Raw genomic sequence first — 20,863 nt, 5'->3', positions numbered from 1 at the left:
TTTCTTCATTATGTTTGCATTTCAACCAGCATACAAGATTCTTCCAAGACACAGTTGTTCAAGAGTTGTCTGTTAAACAAACAAAATCCCAGATGACTTAGCAATTACAATTAAGAAAATGCAAATGTAATAATAAATGAACATGCAAACTCCAAAGATATCTTTATCTGCACAATCCTCCCATCCTGTATGCCAAAATACTACAGCATGTTCCAAAACATATCTGCTACACATGTTCCAGTTTGAGTTTGTTTGACTCTTCTCGGAAGTTTGTGTCAGAGGCTTCAAGGGGTTCTTGTTTTTCATATTCTCTCTCCCACATCTTCCGCTTTTGGTAGCTTAAGCATTCTCATCTGTCACACACAGAGTTGCATTTCTGAAGTTAAAGAATTTACCATCAGAAACTTATACTTCATATTTGAATAAGTAAAGGCATGCCTGAGGTCCGGTAACCCTGGAAGTCAGTATTGTAACACCAAGCAAAAGTCCTGGAAACATTAAACAGTGAACCAAAAGGAATTCTGCTAACTAATCATCTTCAAAAAAGAGCTACTTGCCAAATTCTCACCATTTTGACATATATGCACTCCATTCTCTGTCTTAAAACCCCCTCAAAACCAGCGAAAAAAACAATGCAAAGAGACATCAAACACTGCAGATCACACAGAGGTAAATTCACAATCTCAGTAACGTATGGACTTAAAATTAGTCTCTCCTGGATGGAAGACACAACCCCCAACTCCCTCCTCTGAGAAAGTTCATTGCTGGATGAGCATGAGTAACCACATTTTCTTCAACAGATTTGTCTCATGATAACATAATGTAACAAGTGATCTCCAGAATGCAAACAAAGGGCCCCTAACTGCAGAATTTGGTGGTTCAGTGGAAAAGAGCTCACTCAAGTTCTACTCTGACCATCCTTTTCAGTAGGGACCTCTTCCAAACCTTTCTTGCTCAAGCCTCTTCAAGAAAAAGTTTAAGTCTTAAAACTGAGCTGAAGATACACATAGAGCAACTACTGCTTTTAAATATGACAGACTTTTATCAAAGAGTTCTCTTGTTCAAAAAAACTCTGCTGTTGAGCTTTGCTGCTGCTGCTGCCTCCCATTCAATAGGAACTACTGAAAACAGCCCCATGGAGTTACTCCAGAGCACTGTTGTCTTTCCAGAAAATTTTCCTACTACAAGCGGAACTTAGAGAGCAGTATCAAACTGACCGTAATTCTGGATTTTTTTTCTTCTTCTCTTCAGTGCTATTTATCACACTTCCAAATCTTTGAAATGCTTTTCAAAATATGCCTGCAATAAGGAGGAAGGGGAACAGAGGAAGGGAGGAAAAAATACTGCAATAGATAATATGCACTGTGAAATTTCAATGTAGACAGGAAACACCAGAGTTTTGGCTTCTAGTGCTACATCAATGCTGACACCAAGCTATGTGGTCTGGTTAACACGCTGGAAAGGAGGAATGGCATGAAGGGGGACTTGAACAGGTTGAAAAGGTGAGACACTGGGAACTTCATTAAGTTTAACAAGGCCAAGTACTAGGTCCTGCACGTGGGTCAGGGCAATCAGAAGCTCAAACACAAGCTGGGTAGAGAACGGATTCAGAGCAGCCCTGAAGAGAAGGACTTGGCGGTGTTGGTGGACAAGAAGCTCAACATGATCCAACAATGTGCATTTCAAACTTCAAAGTCAACGGTATCCCAGTGACCAGCAAGTCTAGGGAGGTGATTCTGACCCTCTAACTCTGCTCTTGTGAGACCCCGAGCTGGTGTACTTTGTCCAGGTCTGGGGCCCCCAACACAAGAAGGATGTGGACTTGCTGAAACAGGTCCAGAGGAGGGTCAGTAAGTTTATCGGAGGGCTGGAGCACCTCTCCTATGAGACAGGCTGTTCAGCCGGGAGAAGACATGGCTCCAAGGAGATTTTATAGCAGTCTCCCAGTGCCTGAACAAGAAGGCTGAAGAGGGACTTTTTATAGGGCATGTAGTTAGAGGACAAGGGGGAATGGCCTTAAACTGAGAGTAGGTTTAGAGTAGGCATTAGGAATGAATTCTTTTCTGTGAGGGTGGTGAGGCATGGAACAGGTTGCTAAGAGAAGCTGTGGATGCCCCATCCCTGGAAGTGTTCAGTGCCAAGTCGCACGGAGCTCTGAGCAACCTGGTCTAGTGGAAGGGGTCTACTTCACCATGTTCCAACCAGGGGTGTTGAAACTAGATGGCCTTTAAAGTCCCTTCCAACCCAGGCCTTTCTATGATCCTAAGACCAGTATGGTAACATACCAGTTTGCCTACCTGTGGATTCTGCAACACATGCAAAAGTTAACTTTGCCATTTCCTGAAGAGATAGTGAAAAATGAAAACTTCATCAATAATTCAAGCATGCAAACAAAAGTCTTTGTATTTTCTGCAAGTCTTTTTCACAAACTGCTCCCAGTATCTTTAAGATTACTCTAGCAGCTCCTGAATAATTCCCCTCTAACATCAGAGCTTGATTACTAAAACGTGAACTTAGGAAACATGGAGAAAACAAAAATATTTTCACTTCTTGATCTGCAATTTCATGAGTCTGACATGTATTAAGTGGTTCAAGTGACTGTTTTTCCGAGAGAGGGAGTAAAGCCCTGAGCAAGTAAAGTCCCTGGCCTGTTGATGGGTCACTGCAGCTGCTAATAACTGGTGACACACAAGAGATCAGATAATTTCAACAATGAAAAACTCATCAGTTGAAAGAAGGGAGGTGTTACTTTCAAAATGCAAAGGAAACTAGACATTAGAGAGACAAAAAGCTTTCCAAAAGCTCACTCAACAATCAGAAACTGACTCCCTCCTCTCCAGGATGCTAAACACATGAGCTCACTTACGGACAAAGAGAATGATGACCTGCTTTCCCAGCTCATATGTATAACAATAATTAAAGAAAAAGCTTGTGACTGCATGACAAATTACTGTAATGTAAAGATACATATAAAATATCTGCACCACCATGCCATGGTTTAAGATGATAAATTCTGTGCCATTATACAAACTTGCTCAACATCTGATAATCTCCTCTCTACAACTCCGTCAAGACATACATCTCAGTGATAGCTATAGCCATGGTAGTCATACACTACTATTTAGATAAATAACTAAAAAAAAAAAAAAAAAAAAAAAAAAAAGTCCAAAGTGTTCAACTGATGTAAAATAGAAACTGTTCCCCTCAATAACAACTGAATTTTACTAGGTTTTTATCCCCAAAGAGATAAATGCAGTGTCATGCAATTTGCTGCAGATGAAATGCATCGCAAATAATATCTGGAAAAGCAGGAATCTCGTCAATCACAAACAGGCACTGGAAGTCTTTTAGAACTATTCTGTGACAGCTTGATCTGATACACTCCAAAAAATTCTGTCATCATTGTACTTGGGGTATCTATGGCCAGCAGCTATTCCTCTGCCTGTTGTTAAGGTAGTCACAGTTTAACAATACTGCACACAGACAAGTGTGAGGACCCTGGAAAACTGCAAGATTAAAGGCCTTGCATTTAGGAAAAAAAAAAAAAAGCAACATTTGCAGTAACAAATGATGTTGTCAGCATTTAAACAAGGCTTTATAGCCTGTTTCAGTTAAACTACAGTTTTCAGTTAAACTACAATCTGCATTCACTATCACAGACAGTGCTTATCTACCCAGCTTTTTTATATATAATATGTAATACTGAAGGCATTTTTGTCAAGTGGCAAAAGAAGGGCAATACTGAGCAGCACTTACCACTATCGTCATCAGTCCTATCAAGACCCCCAACTCATAAGACCATATATGATGTAAAAGTTAAAATCCAAGAGAAATAAGCTGTTAAGAAAGTAGTAATTTATGAACACATACCTATGATGGAATCCCTTCGAAAAACATCTCTGTCAAAAATATAAAATGACAGATGGCGAAAGGTCCGAGGAATTTCACAGTAAAAGTCTTCTCCATAGAAGGGGCTGAGTGAACAACAAAAACACCAACATACACAAACACACACAAAAAAAAGGAAAATAGATTAGTGTTGGTATCCTGGACAAGCCAGTGTGTTGATATTTCACACCCAGAACATCACTCTGGACTGTGATGGTCTTTCCCACCAATGAATGTGCACTGTCAAGCACTGTTCCATTTTGACTCTTCCTAAATATCTTAACTGCCCAGAGAAGAAGATTTTTTAATGTGCAAAAAAGAACAGATACTTCTTTCTATCTGGAAAACAAGTGCCCCTTCACAAAGGGGGCAGAGACCACATTATTTGTTAACATACAGTGCCTTGAAGGGTAGAGAGAGGCCCCTGCTGCCACAGAATGCCTACAGTAGATCATTAGGATAGAGACCACAAAAGCATACATGAACAGGATGAGCAAAATACAGTATGGTTCGTAGCATTTTTTTTTTAAAGCATTTAGTATACTTAAAATAAAATGCCTACAGCCATTGCATCTTTTCTTGTCCCCTGCAAAGTCTCTTATATAAAGTCAGATTCAGTCAGCTGATGGTAACTAAGCCTTGGAGCTGGCTCCATGCTTGTTACCTCAGAGCACTGCATATCTCTTTTTTGCATAGTGGAATTGCATAGAATAATTTTTTTTACAGTAAGACCACATTTTAAAAAAAATTCTATCCCAGTATGAAAAGCTCTTTAGGGACCTAAGGGGCTTTCTTTGGATCCTACCAATTTAAATGGGGAAAAAACAAATCTCAGACACCTGGCTTTCCCTTTCACTTTCTTTCCATCGAATTATATGGTTAAGGATTTACTCCTAGGAACTATAAGCATATATCAACATTATTTATTCATTGACAGGTCTACCATTTTACACAGACCTTTCATTCCAAGTCACTCATGCTTCAGTAGATCTAAATGAGTGGATGCGATTTGAGTCACATGGACAAATACAGCAAGCACTGCAGATGTAGACTTAACAATAAATCTAATTCCAACAGGCCAAAAGCCAGCAAGTTTTTTCTTCCCCTCTTAAACACAGACCTCCTTATTGCCTTAGTTGAGCTCAAAAATGAGACAGAATTGTTCTGTCGTTTTAATGATTATTGAAAGGTTTTTATGTTAGAAAATTAGATCTACAAAATTATTAACAGTTCCTTGGATTAACTTTAAATTTTTCAGAATTTTGTCAGGAAAGGTCATTCCCGTGGCTTCTTTCAGGATGTTTTACACCAACATGTGTTTCTGCGTGTATTTCCATCTACAGGAAAAATACTCTCCCCCAGAATAACTACGTTCCCTCAAGAACTAGCTGACAAGTCTCCCTCAAAACACAAAGGCACTGCAAATTAGCTAACCAGTCTGCGTTTGAAGGGAAAATGCCACATTAATTTCATGAAATCCAGAGACATCGTTCAATATTCACCAAGAACATTATTTAAGTCACTACTCCACTAGCCACAAGGAAGAACACATGTTGGAGGAACAACAAAGCCCAAGGCACACCCATAGGCTAAACTTCCACCACTGAAATCCCATTCCTTGAAATAAATGCATCCACCCATAAGTTATGAAAACCAGTGTGAGGCCCACTCAGTCATCCCTACTGTGAAGGCAGGGGAGGCAAATCTGACAGCTGGAAATGGCAGCTGGTTTGACTGTTTGTCCCAACTGCCCCATCCGATTCAGCACTCTTTGTTACATCCTCCTTAATGGTTCTGCTCTGAGAGGTTTTATTTGGAAGTAGGAATTTCACAGCCACACCTCAGGCACAAAATACCTTAACTCTTTGTTACAAGCAGCTTCTACCAAACTGGGAGCTATATGACTGTCCCAGCAGCCATGCTTCTGCTGGCAGCCCCGAGGGCCTCATTCTGTGCACATCACTTGGTGCAAGTTTTCACGCACAGGCTTGACCTGAGGGCGCCACACAAATGCATTAATACTGCCCAAATATCTAGTGCATTATACATGCAAAACACTTTCATCATTCTAAGCTTTAATACTCTATTCAGCCATAAAATTGTCCTTTCTGCTGGAAGACCATGACAGATTAATTTATTCACTAATGACCTTAGAATGAAACAATACTTAATGAACTGTGGATTATATATCCAATCCTCTATCAAAAATATGCTTCAGTACACTGCAAGTCTAAATGCAATGTAAATACAACTGACTTACACTGAGCATAATTTACTGATTCTGGGGGGAAGAGCAGGGAAGAGATATCAACTGGGACCTTTGGCAAGTCCCCCTATTAATGTTTGTCATGGGTGTTGAACAGAGGCAGAATTCAACTAAGATCACACCACAGCAAAATAAACAAGAGTCAGAAAAGCAGAGTGGACAGCAGGAGGTACCTAGCCCAATGCACAGAATCAGAAAGAGGCTAATTAACAGAAGAAATGCTATGAAGGCTGACTTAGCCATGCAGGGACCATATCAGGTCACTACTTCTGGCACAAGGTTTATTAGTCCTAGCAGTGCAGTCTGAGCCCAGAAGAGAAGCTTTGTTCTGCTCTTGGTTTTTCCCCTCTGAGATCTTGAACCCCTCGTAGATTCACAACCTCTATCACTCAGGTAACACCCCTGAGGTGCATTGGTTCTTAATTAATTTAAGCAAGCAGATTTCCAACACAAGCATACTCAATCTGCACTCGGTAATTAGCCAGCAAAGTTTTAACTGTAAGGATACACATCAAGATAAATCTGGTATGTCCCCAACCCAATCTTGTGTAGCTCTGCAGAAACAGTAACTTCTTTTTGAAGGAATCAAAAGCAACCACACAAATGCTTCCAGCTTCCACTTAGATGTGTGCCTTTTCTCCATGTATCTCTTCAGAACAGTACTCGCTTTGTCTCCCACCCAGACCTGAAGAGCAAGAGGTCGCAGCAGTCAAATCCCGTGATTTATTTCCCAAGCTAACTTATCTTGAACGAGAACCCCAGGGCTCCAGAATGGTTTTTCCAAAAGAACAGCTAAATGCCTTCCCCAGTGTCTCCTCTCTCCGAAAAGCCAGAATTTGTCTGACGGAGATTCAGTAAGTACTTTTATTTTGACAGAGCAATTAATAAAAAGCAGCAACATCTGCCTACACAGCCCTCGGGAGTCTGACAACATCCTCCAAAACAAATACTGGAACTAACCCGGTCGAAAACTCAAAAATCTTTCAAGAACCAAGTGAGTTCAGATTCAACATACAGGTTTTGAGTTGAACTTTTGATGTAGATGAATCAGCCCTACACTCAGGAGAAATTTTAATCATTCATAGTGGAGGAGTAACAATGAGGGCCTCCTCCCCAACCCTGGCAGTATAGACTGCAAATCAATATGATCACAAGGGAAGGGCATGGACAAGACCAGTGCTGTCATTATTTCAGTTTCTTCTGGACTTCAAACAAGTGATGGGACGTAACTGCTGAGAGCAGGAACTTGCAAGGCCAGAAACAGTGGATCTCCCTTGAAAATGCAATTCATCTCCTTCCATGCTGAACTTAACTGCGTTTCCAAACCCAGCTTTTTCAGTAAAGACTACTAAGTTTAGTACAGCTCTGCTAATTTCGTTTCAGTTTTGCCATCACAGCAACAAGAAGAGTCTCAGTGCAGGTATCAGCTACTCTTTAGTTATGAAACAGGGCTTGTTCTTAAGTCGCTGTCTCTTATTTTCCTGATGAGTTTAGAAATGGAGAAAAGACCTGTACTAATTTTTAAATCCTTGCTCCAAGCTTTCAGGCACATAAGGGCCTGACTAACCTTCTATTCCACATACTGTCACTTCACACTCCTTTCTCATTTCTTTTTCACTACATGCACATCACCTTAATATGTTCTGAAAGAGGGAAGCCTGACCTAAACTGTCCTTCTTCCTCAGGAAGCACAAGGCTCTCTTATTGCACAGCTTTTGTACAGCCTTGACCACCAACACATACACTGATCAATCCCTCCTCAGGACACTCTCCCTAGTATGATTCCACAGCTCTCATCACAGAAGAGATACACACAAAAAATCAAGTCAAAAAGATGCATAAATAGTGCAATGGATTTGAATCTTCAGGCATACTCACTCTCCCCTCACCAAAAACTTGCTTGTTCTGAATGCTCATGGCATGGGAGCAGGAATACCAAGAAAACAAAACTAAAAAAGATCCCTCTATGTATTGTTTCACTTACTTACAGCTGTCCAGCCCTCCCCATTTCAAGGTATCTATTTTTGAATCTCTTCTAATGCATGTTTTGGCAATAGATATTTTCAGGAGGAGACAGGGAAGGAGAAGAGAAACAGAAATTACTGTGCAGATCAAGTGGAATGAAAGCAAATAAAGAATCCTTACTTCGAACACAATAAACCCTCTAGAAAGGGTTCAAAAATTGTTCACATTTACATTTTACTAAATTCCAGAAACATACTTGCAATTTTATTTCATAGCTTCAGATATCTACTGATATCATCACAAATAATATTAACAGAGGGGAAGAGATTTCATAGAACAAATGTTAGTGTAAAAACATTTCTTTAGTTTCAGGCTGTGTTACAAAATCTCGTGCTTGTTTCTCAATACTTAGGATTTGCTAAAGCAGTTTTGTTTTTGTGTTGGCACCAGTACTTCAGTGGATGAAGTGAAAGAGTTGCACGATGAATAATAATGAAACCCCTCAAACCAGAATTCTTTGTGTATGGATTTTTTTTCTGACTGCTTTTGTGATTAAAAGTAAGGACTATTAACATGCCACAGGCAACCCCATGTCCTCTGACTATTTTAAAAGGTTTAGAAATACTGGATTCATCCTGCTGCATGAACTGAACACCAGAGTTCACATCACCATGTGAGCAGGAAGCAAAATCAGTCTTGTACAAAGGAGCACACTTGTTTGTTTCTACTACTACGCTTTTTCTACTACGTGGCTAATACTTTTTATGCTATGCTTTGCAGCATATGTAAAGGGAGTAGGGTAGAAGAGAGAAGGTTTATTCAAAGCAGATACATCAAGCCAAATAAAATCTGAATGTACTTCAGTCTCTTACTAGACACAGAACTACAAAACAACAGGCAAATAAAAGCCAAAGCTGGCAGATGTCATGGTAGCTTTCTGACACATTTTATTAAAAATAACTAATATTATATTTGAAGCACAGATTTGGCAGAGGACATGCAACAGGAAGTATACGGCACAGGAGGCAACATTGAAATCCAAACATATCACTCATGCCCACTGTTGAGAGTGCTGGCTGCAGTCTACCAGACACCCACCGAACCTAAGTGAATTGTTTCTCACGTCACTGTGCAGAGACACTCAGATGAACAGTGCTTTGTTACATCCATAACCAGCCCTACTACACTGAGGAAAAAATAAAGCAGTGTGCATTTTCTCAGTCCTGTGCTCAGAAGAGACAGACAGACACATGAGCTATAGTTATCAACCTCACTTGACAGTTGCTGGTTTGGCTCAATGAGGCTTACAAGGATTATGATAAATTGAAGCAGCAGCCGTTTGGCCCCTGGTCACCTCCCAAAATATTCTGTAAGACGACACACACAAACAGCAGAAGTCACATTACAGCTGCATTTACTTTTTTTTAAAATCACTCAAAGCAGCCTAAACACCAACAGTTGTTACTCACATGGGTGGTTTTTCATATAGATAAACGCTCTCATTCATAAACCCTGCCTTGGGTCTCAAGGTTCACCTCACTCTCCTTCTTCCATTAAGTCTGGCTTCCCTTACTGGCACCCTTCCCAGCTATATTACTTCCCTGCACAACCATGCAGTCCTTGGCTTCAATAATATCCCTGACCAGGCTAAAGTTGTACCCCTTACCAATCTTAAACCTTTCCTTTAGAAGCTTGAGTGTTCCAGAACTGAAGTTTATTAGGAATTCAAGCCACAGTTAGGTGCTGTTGCATGCAGAAGATGGCACATCCTGGGAACACATGGGGGTAAAGCTGCAGAACACGCTGCAACATCCACCTCAAGGCCTCTCTGCTTAAGGCCCCTGGGCTGGGCAAAGCTGTTATTTCAAGAAGGTGAGCTGGCAATGTAAGAATGCAGAAGCAGCTAATGGAGTTAACTCAGATACAACAGCTAATTTTGGCAACACTCCAACTAAGGGAAACAACTTTGTGTTTAAAATCTGAGAAGAGGCCTGCATCCAAGATGTTATCAGAACATGAGAAGTTTAGCTATGCAGCCATGAACTCCAAACATACGGGGGAAAAGGATTTAAGCAAACCTAGAATTAGAAAATAACAACATTAAATATGGCAGTAGAATAACTCAAAGTTCTGAGAGCTACTGGCTGAATTTATTACCTGATCTAATTCTTAAACAAAGACAGGGCAACCACTTATTAAAGAGAACATAGCCTTAAGTGTGAATTTACAGCACATTTCAATATACGCTCACAAGTACACAGCAGACTTGTAGTTCTCACTGTTATGTTCACCAGAGACTAGCAAAAAAAAAAAACCAAACCAACAAAACCCCCAAAAAACCAACCAAAAAAACCTGGGGGTGGGAAAGTGCCTCTGGCTTCACTTGTTGTTCATTCAGGGTTTGATCACTATGTTTAGCACGTGAAAAATTCCTCAGTGAAATAGTGGTGAACTAAATAATCACAGACTCAAGATGCTTGGCTCACCTCTCTAAAGCACACGCTGTCAGACATTTGATTCTTAGCGTACGACAGATTTTGCCTTTATTCATATCCTTGAAACAAATTTAGAGATGACACATTCCTTCCATTCTTCACCTATGATTTGAGAAGCTGCCTTGATTTCCTGTTGCAGCTGACACTGCCCTTTAAGTGAATGGGCACATTTGATGCAAACTGCAAAGGCAAAGTCAGTCTTAACACCAACAAGCCAAGAAAGTTCATCCTTGGGAAATATCTGTAGCTAGGAAGCACTCCTGGATGGTGGAGCCTGATGTAGGGAATACTACTAGTGAGGGAAGATAAGTAGTTTACTGAGCAAAGGGAATTAATAGGCAAAATTCTTGTCAGGCTGTTTACTTGCAGCTCAGAACTAAAGAAAATTTGTAGATCTCTGCATTAATAAAAACACAGTCAGCCTAACATGCTCCTTAGGACATAAAATACACAAGTCCCTTCACGTACATCTTTGCTAGGTAATATGGAATGGAGCCAAATCTATTCAGTGTCTTTGTAGATTATGGTAATATAAATACTGAATGACAAATACAAAACAGAGAAGCATATTAAATCCTGGCTCTAACTGACCTCTCCTTCATATCTTATGACTTGCATGTGACTGTCTTAGAATTTAGTAAAAGCCTGTGCCAAGTTTACAAAAACAGTGCTGCTTGAAGAGTTCAAGATTCTCTCCCTGAGAACCTGGATTTCTGGCTCTGACCAACTCATGTATTCACTGTTCTTGCCCAAAGATCCCCAGAGAAGTGGGATGATTCTGAACCACCCCTATAAACATCACTTTCATGTTGCTCTGTGGTTTTGTAGGAAGACCTGCCCCAGTGGCAACCAACCCTTGACGTGTTTCAGTCAGACACTACTAAGTTTATCGCAGCAGCCCTCAAAATCTTCCAGCACAAGGCAGCAGTGCCCACCATCCAGTTTAACAGCAGCCAAGAGGCTGGATGACAGGAATGACTTAAATTCCACATTCTAATTTATGAACCCCACCTGACTGCTGAACAGAGGAGGTAAGATTCACCATGCTAGTTCCTCTCAGTTTTTGAAACACAAACTTAGATAAAGGGCATCAACCTCATAGAGATTCTCTTCAGAGCACTGGTAAGGGCACTTCGCTGGACAACAGGATGTGCTGGTTCAGTTGTTTTGAGTTCTGAATGATTCACGAATTGTTGATTTAAAAGGTTACTGCTCTCAGCTGTCTTCTCATGCCTCTGCTACAGTCTAACAAAGAAAGAAAATCTGTTGCAGAAGATTAGGACAAAGCTCAGGGAGGCAACTTCTTACACTGTCCCAGTATAAAACAGGAGATGATGAGTCAGAGTCTGAAAGTTCTATCAAATATGTTCCAAGCAAGCCAGAATTGGACATCCATCCAAGTCCCCCTGGGAAGGAGAGATAACTGCTTCCTTTTTTCCATTTGCCAGGTCTATTTAAGCTTTACACCAGGAGAAGGCCTGCATGGAAAAATATACACTTATGCAGTGCCTAGTAGAAGCCTAATGAAGTTCAACAGAGAAAAAAGGGTGGGAAAGAAAAAAGTAATTCCCAGCTACACAAGACATTGTGTCAATTACAAGTCTTTTCATGCAGGTGATGAAAAAAATAATTCAGAAATGCTGCAAAAGATGGGTTTCTCCAAGAAGACATCATTCCAGAATCAGTACTAGGGCTGCATATGAAAGACCTCGCAATTCAGATTTTCATACAAAGCATGTCGATTTCTATAGACTACATAAAAATAATTTTTTGAGCTTATTGGAAGATGAGGGGGGTAATCAGCCTCAGTAAAAACACAAGCAATTCTTAGAACTTTACAGCAAGTCAGCCCTGTGCCAGACATGAAGTGATAAGAAATAGAAAACAGGCATGAACAACAGATCAGAGCCAGCGCTCTCCCCTTCAAACTGTAGGGGAGATCTGTGTCAAGCTGTGTCACCCACTCCAGTGCCAGCCATGTGGAGTTTCAGGCAGGACTCAATTAATTTAGTCGAGCATTGGCCCAGCTTCACATCCCTGTCCCCAAACACTGTGTATCACTGCAGCAATACCTCAGAAAAAGGGACCAACACATGATTCACTACTAAGTTGGCAAGTGCCTGGCAAAGAAGCACCGTACACAAGAGCAGGAATTTCTCTGCTGCACAGAAATTACACAGCCCATAGGGCACATAAGTCTCGCTAGCCCAATAACTCACTCGATGGGTTAAATGAATTTGCAAACAAGCATTAAAGAATATAACAACATGACTGGCTCCCCAGCTCATCCTAGAATCCTACAAAAAACAATTAGGCAACTGCAGTAGGGTCTGGTATCATTTGAAAAACATCTTCTGGAAGTCTATGTACGCATTTGTTTTAAAAGACGTAAGCACAGTCATGAAAGATAAAGTAGCTGTTTGAGTGTGCCTCAATAGGTAAGAGCAATTCCTACCCATGGATTGGGAAGACATCCCAGGATTACCACTCATGTATTTGGGATTTTTGTCTGCTTTTCTTTTATGTCCCAGAAAAACAAAGACAGGGAAACACCTACATGGCTAAGAGCAAAACTGAGTTATATCAATGCCTATAAGTGGATATTCAGAGACTGTGAAGCAGCAAGTTTTCCAAAAATAGTATTTGAAAACAGAAGCTCACACAGGGAGAAGGCAGACTCCCACTGAAGACAGGAATTTACCAGGAGAAGAAATAATGACCAAGGAGACCATCTTTAGTCAAGCCTTAGATCAAAGAAAATAGGTCCATAACGGGATTTTGAGAGGTCATCTGGTCCCGCCACTGTTTCAAAGCTGGAAGATCCCTATTATTTAGTTGGGACTGATTATATAAAACCTATTAAAAGCCATCAGCAATAAACACAAAAACCAACGCAATCTACTCCAGTGCTTCAGAACCTTTAACAGAGATTTTTCTTCACAGTAAACCTTAACCTCAACTTCCTTCTCCACTGCAATTTGAGTTCATTATTACTTGCAGCGTCCATACTGGACAGACAGACCATGTCATTATTTGAAAGTTAACAATTTATAGCACATTATTTTGTGAGTAAAACAAGCAGTATTTTCTATGTGGAAATAATGATGCACAGAACTCTGAGCAACACAACTTAATTTTCAACTTGTGCTTTATTGAGTAGGGATTGGACCAGCTGGACTTCAGAAGTCCTTTGATATTACAATTTTAATAATTAAAATTTCCTCTGAATAAGCAAATAATTACAGCAGAATATGAGGGGAGGGGTGGGGTTTGGGGTTTTTTTTGGTTTTGTTTAACTTTTTTTATTTACAGATTTATTCTGTTACATTTTCCAGACCTCTGATCATTGCTCAGCTCTCCCTGAATTTACCTCAATTAATAAAATGAACTTAGCCCCATCAGGAAACCAGAAACCTTCCAGTTTTGCACAGCCCCAGTGTACCTCTCCATCTTTATATAAAGATGGAACTTTTCCCACTGTAGAAATTAAACTTGCTGCTTATTTTTATTACCAGGAGTTTATTTTTTCAATAGAAAAATGCTTGGATTAATTCAAGGAAATGACATCAACTATTCTCATACATTCTCACTTCCCATCTTCCATTTCCCTGTGAAGCATTAATGACCATCCAGAAGAAAAAAAATTTTAGAAGTCCCAAAAACAACAACAACAAAATTGATATGACATCCAAAAATCACTTCTAGAGAAACAACTGGTTCAGGGATATAAGGTTTAGGGACACTACATGTCAGCTACAGGGGTGAGGAAGAAGGCATACAGACCAGGTTTTGCTTTTTGTTAATACAGTTAATACAGTTAATACAGTTAAATACAGACCAGGTTTTGCTTTTTGTTAATACAGTATACTACAAATAGGAAAGCATTAGCATCATCATTCAAAAACACCAAGGCTTAAAGATGAAAAAAATTTATGTGAAAGAACAACTAAAGAGACTTAGAGGAATAAATCCCACTCACATTCCTGAACGTGTCAGGTACTTCTGAGTGGTTGGGACTGAGGTCTAGAGATTCCTCCTGAAGTACATTATTTGCAATAACAAGACAAATAGCAAATTCCTAACATATTACTCAAATTGGGAAAAGGGTGAGAGTTATCTCTTAAGATAAAAGTTATAAACTTGACTGTTCCTTGCTGTTTTTTTCCTCTCCTCTCAAAAACGCCTCGCTTACCAGAATATACATATACACCTAGCCTAGTTCCCTTTATTTTTCTGATGTCTAAGGATTTCCAGGAGAAAGCATTTTAACTTTTACTACACGCTTCTCATTCTGTTTCATTCTACATTTGACATCCGCAATCTCACAGAAAGTGTCCAAGATAATCAGACAGGCATCTTGTGTTCAAACCTCTCCCTTCAGTCACAGCCCGTGACAGGAAAACAAATAAAATCCTTAACTCCCTAGGGCAGCCAGACCAATGCAAAATTCTAAGCATAGGAAGATGCAAAATGGAGTTTAGTGCACCCTTTCTAAGTTGAGATTTTAAAAGCTTAGGGAAGTTCAAAACAAATACTGCAGAAAGAAAGGAGCACTGGTTGTACACTGTTAGGAAAAAATTAGTATGGGTTGCATTGGTGAAGGCATTTTCCCATAAATACAGATAGTTTTCATGACATTACTGGTTTTACCACTAGTGTTTTTAAAACTGGAAGAAGAATCCTATTCATCCTCTCTTTTCCCCTCAAGAAAGTATCTTTGGAATATTGAACACACCTAGTAAGCAGAGAATGAGAATTTATATATGTATGTGTTACCATAATGACTTCTCCACTATTTTGGTCCTGAAAACCTCCTCCTGGTCCAGGTTTACAGTACAGTAGCAATCCCTCATCTTGTTTGGCCCCGGATATGTAGGAAGATTTTTGGCTTCACCTAAGACAAGAAAGAAAAAAACCAGAAAGATTACATATTACAACATTATGCATAAATTAGTTATCTGTCAACTTAAGGCAGTGTCAGCAACATGGCTAAAGCAAAGTATTATATTTTCCTTCTCAAATGTGAAGTCTCTATTAAACTTTGCAGCAGTCTCCTGTTTTCATTCCAGCCGGTCCTGACAGTCACCAAGTTTAGAGCTCAGCTAACAATTCAACTGTCTGTTGCATCCAACTTATTCACATGTATTTGAATGCAGACTATCTCCTTCCATACTCGTACTTAGATTCTGATCAATGTTACCATAAGATACCAGGAACACTATACAACATAGCAATCAAGCTTTCCAAGACAGCCCACTGATTTTATCCTAAAGCCATTACCAGAACACAGCAAATGAGCTGTGCAGATCACAGCTTCACCACTCTCCACGGATGTGGAGATGGAAAACAGTCACTTTAGTTACAGCCAACAGCCTTAGATCACAAGCTGGACTTCAAAGCACTCTGATGGGATAATTAGCACTTGTGAAGCTGTCTAAGGTCCTTGCACAAAGGTACTATGCAAGTCATGAATATTCTTCACAATAACCTTTGTTTCAAAACTACAGCAAGAAGTAAGTATGTATCCTGTATTTAACAACAACAACAAAAAGGACAGGACTGAGGAACTCAGGGTAACCAAGAGACTACCAAACCCGAGTATGAAACAAGAACAAAACCACAGTTTTCCCATACATATCTATTAACAACCAAAGCCAAGCACTAAATTTCTTTGGCTGACTGATAAAAATCAAAACTCTCCAACAGGAAACTGGACAATGCCCCTCACTGTTGTGCGAAAGCAACTTAACACTATGTGGATGAGTGATTTAATTCTAAAGACAAAACTCAGACCTAAATGCAAGTCTACAATGCTCATGGTCTTATTTACCGTCAGTCTTCCAGTAGCTGGAGATTATTAGCACATACCACGGGAACTAGATCATTCTCTCCTGGTAAAAATACAAGGAACAAAACAAAACTAAAACTGCACAGACCAAGGGAACACAGGCTTGTTCACCAGTATAGAAGGAAACTCTAAATGATGGTAACAAATATAACTTTCTATCCAATGTCTACAGCTCAGCTTAAGCGCACTTTCCTAGACAGAGTTTCTGTCTCCAGCTCCCAAATAGCTTTATACTACTAACAGAATCGCCTTGCTTTTTCAACCCTATCTTCAGTAAAGACATACTTTTTCCTTTTGGCAGATTTGTTCAACAGCAATCTGATGCATGTGCATGTAAATACTGAAGACGTGTAGAGAGGAAATGCTGAGCCAACCTGCATCCTCAGCTACAAAGGAAAGGCACAAAATGACACAGGACTCCTGCCTGTGATCCGTTTCTGGCACACTGTTCACGTGCTTTTGCTAACTGACCCATGGCATACCCTTGGAAACACCACATATCCACGTTTCTCACAAATGGCTTGTATACGAGTGACTGTATGTATATATGTTTTCTAAAGCTAACAATGGAGCATATATAGAGGCACTAAAAAGGGACTTGAAACTGTTGCTTCAGTAATGCCTCGCTTGAGTTCTTCTGAGTAAGTTTGCTGTCTCAGCTCAGCTGATACAACTTGATAGCATTCTTCCCACTTCCTTCAGAGTTGTGAGACACTGCATCAAAAAAAGCTGTCTCCACTGTAATTTGAAGGTGTGACTGGAACATCTGTTGGTGCGCCCAACGTGGCGTTAAACTAAGCTGAAGTGTTAGCAATAGTTTAACTGCAGCAGCTCTAGACAAAAATATACTGAGGATTATTGATGGCTTGCTCAGTCTGCATTGAAGTCTATCCTGCCATACTAAACCTTCAAGTTTTATTCTTGTTAGTCTGAGTTCAAGCAAGTTACAAACCAAATGCACTATTCTCACAGACTGGGGCCTCCAAGGCTGTCTCCTCTCCCCAGGCAATCAAATTTCTATTAATTTTCCTCACATTAAAGTCACATGAAACCAGACTCTTTTCTGGATGACTGGGTACAGTTCCCCAATGAGAGAGAGTGTCAACAGGAAGCGTTTCAATAGCAGACTGATAAGGAAGTCTTCCTCTGGGGCTGGAACACTGTTCTCACGGTTCTTCCAAAAGAAAGACACAAAACATTTCAAGCTCAAAATCAAACCAAATTAATAACACAGCTTCCCTTTTTCTGCACTCTTCCACTTCCTACTTCAAGATTACTGCATCACATGAAACCAAATCGCCATTTTTCATCTTGATTTCCTTTTTTTGATGTGCACAATATTCACTTAAGCACCTAAACGTAACAGTTATGTCAAGTACTCTGTAAGAACCACATTTGAAAACTCAGTTCTCTTCTTTGTTAAAAGACTTACAGTAGGAAAGCCCACAATATTGAAACATAAATGCAGCATGAAGGAAGACACCATTTAGCATCACCAGAAAATGGCTGCCTGCAGAGTTTGTAGAGCAAATTAAAGGTCACCACCATCACAATGTTAGAAAGCGCACAGACGGAAGATAAAGGGAGAAGACATTTTACAGTAATTTCTTTCTTCAAAATGGAAAAAGACCCTGAAAAACTACTGAGATTAGAACAAGGGATTAATTGACCAACCCAATACACTAATCATGTTACTGACTTGAGTAGCTTACAAAAAAAAAAAAAATACTTTTTCTTCCCAACAGCAGCAGCAGCCAATGGCTGTTTAGATTCCTCCAGCACTGAGCAGTTGAGAAAGACAAATTTATCAAGCTTTCAAGCATAGCTAAAGACTCAGCTCTCTCGCCAGACATTTTGTGTCAACAAACGTGCTCTGTTAGAGCTTCAGTTGCTCTTTAGATTCCTCCAAGACAAAAAGTTCCCTCTGTGGCACTGTTTTGCCATCTACAATGAAGCTCAACAATTTGATCAGTAATTTTTTGGTTTTTACTGAAATGAAAAAAAAGAAAGCCCTGAATACATGATACAGTCATTTCCATTTTCTCAAAAATGAGATCATTTATTTTGGGCAAGAATTTAATCACTTAACCTATCTGTATAGAAGAGGCATCTTCATCAATTGCATTTTCAAAAGCCAACTCCACTTTTTCCCCCCCTCTTCATTTTTGTGAAATACATGTACCCTAGAGAACTTGGAGAGGGTTTGCAGGTGAAAGGTCAATACAATTGCCTTCAAAACCTTCAGTTTTCCACTTCCACTAAGAAGAAACGGAATGTTGCTTAAGATGTCTAAAACCCTGACAATTTAGACTACACAAACACTCTGTTTTGGAGCATAAGGCTTCCATTTGGAGCAACAGTAGCAGAATAATCTGTTCAAGTCTGCAACAGCTTTTCCCTCTATCCCTGCACTTCTAATGTACATGGGTCCTAATTTAACTGTGTGCTGAACTCAATTCAGCACTAAGTACTTAAACCTAGCAAAGCTGATTTCAGCTACGGAAAAGTTAACATTAGGTATTTTGGACAAGTCTTAAAAAATAGACTATAAAATTCTGAATATGTCACTGGCTTGCTATCTTCTCCCCATAAATTATTACAGGGTCACTACAGTTCAAAAATAGATTATCACGGCAGCACAGATAGCTTAGCTTGAGCCAGGCACAGGGAATGCAACAAGCTGGAAAAAGATGAAGGAAAAACTCAAAATTGTATTCATCTTCCTTGTTCTTTCCAATGTTGCATATTCCTGCCCTGCTAAAACACTGCCAATAAAAGGAAAGCAAGTAAAAAGGGCTCTCCTGTGCATATGGCAGGGAAGGGCACTGGGAGCATAAATTGTAAGAAATAAAAAAACTTTGAAAATGCTTCTAGAAATAAACAAATATATACATACATTTCCTTAAGCTTTTGCCACTTTAGTCTTTTTTAAGCATCTAGTATTTTTAATTTAATTTAGACACTCGCCATTGTGTCATCTTTGCTTCTAACATATTTCCCCAGAGGCAACTTTCTGAAAGGTAAAGAATGCATGACAGCCAGGTATTATTTCTTCCTTTTGCAACAAATTTCCTGCTCTTGTGCTGCCAAATACTGGGTCACCAGCACACATCTGCCAATCTGAATGCATTAAGGAAGACTTTGTAATTTGTTAGCAAATTTAGCTTGCTATTTTCTAGCAGCAACATATTTGACCAAGTTGGCACGAGAGAACCATTTCTCAAACTGTTTCAGAAAACAAGCAAACAGAAACCTACCTCCAAAAAAATAAATCCAATAAAAGCAGCTGAGCTTTCAATGCCAGAGTATTTGACCTCAAGGAGCATGCTGAAAGACTTGAGTACAGAAACAAAATACCTAAAATCTGAAAAGGGCATCGTATACAAACCCACAACAATCCACTTTGTTTCTGCTATATTCAGGAGCACACTGTCCAAAGAAGCTTGTAGGGAAGCATTTCAAGAACAAAAACAGAACAGTAATGTATGTCAAGAATGAAAAGCTTCTCCTGTTCTCCTTTAAGCTGTCTGTCTCAATAGAGATGCTGGAAATATTGAAAAATTATCTCAAGCACTCCTTTCAAGTTTTCTTTCTTCAGAAAAAGCATTATTACTTGAATATCGACGCATCAAGCAAAAACAGAAAAAGAAAAATGTGTGAAAGAGCTCTGAGTATCACAATTTATGCTTAAAAAGCTACTCACACACAAAATTCAGCCTTTACGTAAAATATCAAGATGCCAGCAAGTTTCTAATACTTAATTTTACTTAAACCAGCAATATAATAACACTCAATGTTGATTAAAACACACAGAAATACCTAGAATTTCATGCCTATGCATTAAATTTAAACTGAACAGAAACAGTTGCATTTATGCTGAATGCTGAGAAAGCAGTTCATTTTCTTGCAAAAGAAAGACCATCTTTTTTGTAGATGAGATGGGGACTAGGGGAGGGATATGACTGCAATACCTCAGAAAGAATACACTGACAAAGTAATCTCTTTTAGTATTGGAATGGTCCCAGTTGAAGAACTTCAATTCACGTTAGAACCCAATTTTGTTACCAAACAGCTAATGTGATAATTATATGACATTAATGTAATGTTTGAAAGCAGAATAGATTGTTACATTTGTATATCATCCCTATATGTAGACATACTGTGTGCACCTCTCAGAAATGAAAGCTTGAATTAATTTTTGCCTTTCCAAATAGAAAAAAGAAATAAAATAAATTTTAAAAGTGAAGTTCCGAGAACCGGTGTACCCAGCATGCAACTATGGAGCTGTGTAAATAGCGTAGTGCTCTTTTGTACTTCTGTGGTAAAATAAAAACAATAAATACTTTCTAAGCAATACATGCCAAAATGTTCTTTTCCCTCCACTTCTGTGTATAATTCTCA

At 39.4% G+C, this 20,863-nt stretch overlaps 1 protein-coding gene across 2 annotated transcripts in view; it reads right to left on the bottom strand.

The window, feature by feature from the left end:
• RASA3 (RAS p21 protein activator 3) overlaps positions 1–20,863 on the bottom strand; it is a 175,235-nt gene that overhangs the window by 78,321 nt on the left and 76,051 nt on the right. For both annotated transcript variants that reach the window (XM_017737105.1, XM_008635854.2), the window contains exons 3-4: positions 15,391–15,508; positions 3,871–3,974 (exon numbers count right to left, since the gene is read on the bottom strand). In XM_017737105.1, the coding sequence (XP_017592594.1) occupies positions 3,871–3,974; positions 15,391–15,467 (181 nt within the window). In that variant the 5' untranslated portion in view covers positions 15,468–15,508. The remainder of the gene's footprint in view (positions 1–3,870; positions 3,975–15,390; positions 15,509–20,863) is intronic.

The sequence above is a fragment of the Corvus brachyrhynchos genome, unplaced genomic scaffold, assembly GCF_000691975.1.
Source record: "Corvus brachyrhynchos isolate BGI_N302 unplaced genomic scaffold, ASM69197v1 scaffold83, whole genome shotgun sequence".
Taxonomy (NCBI): Eukaryota; Metazoa; Chordata; class Aves; order Passeriformes; family Corvidae; genus Corvus; species Corvus brachyrhynchos.
Note: the sequence above shows the minus strand (reverse complement) of the source record. Positions and strands in the feature narration are given on the sequence as shown.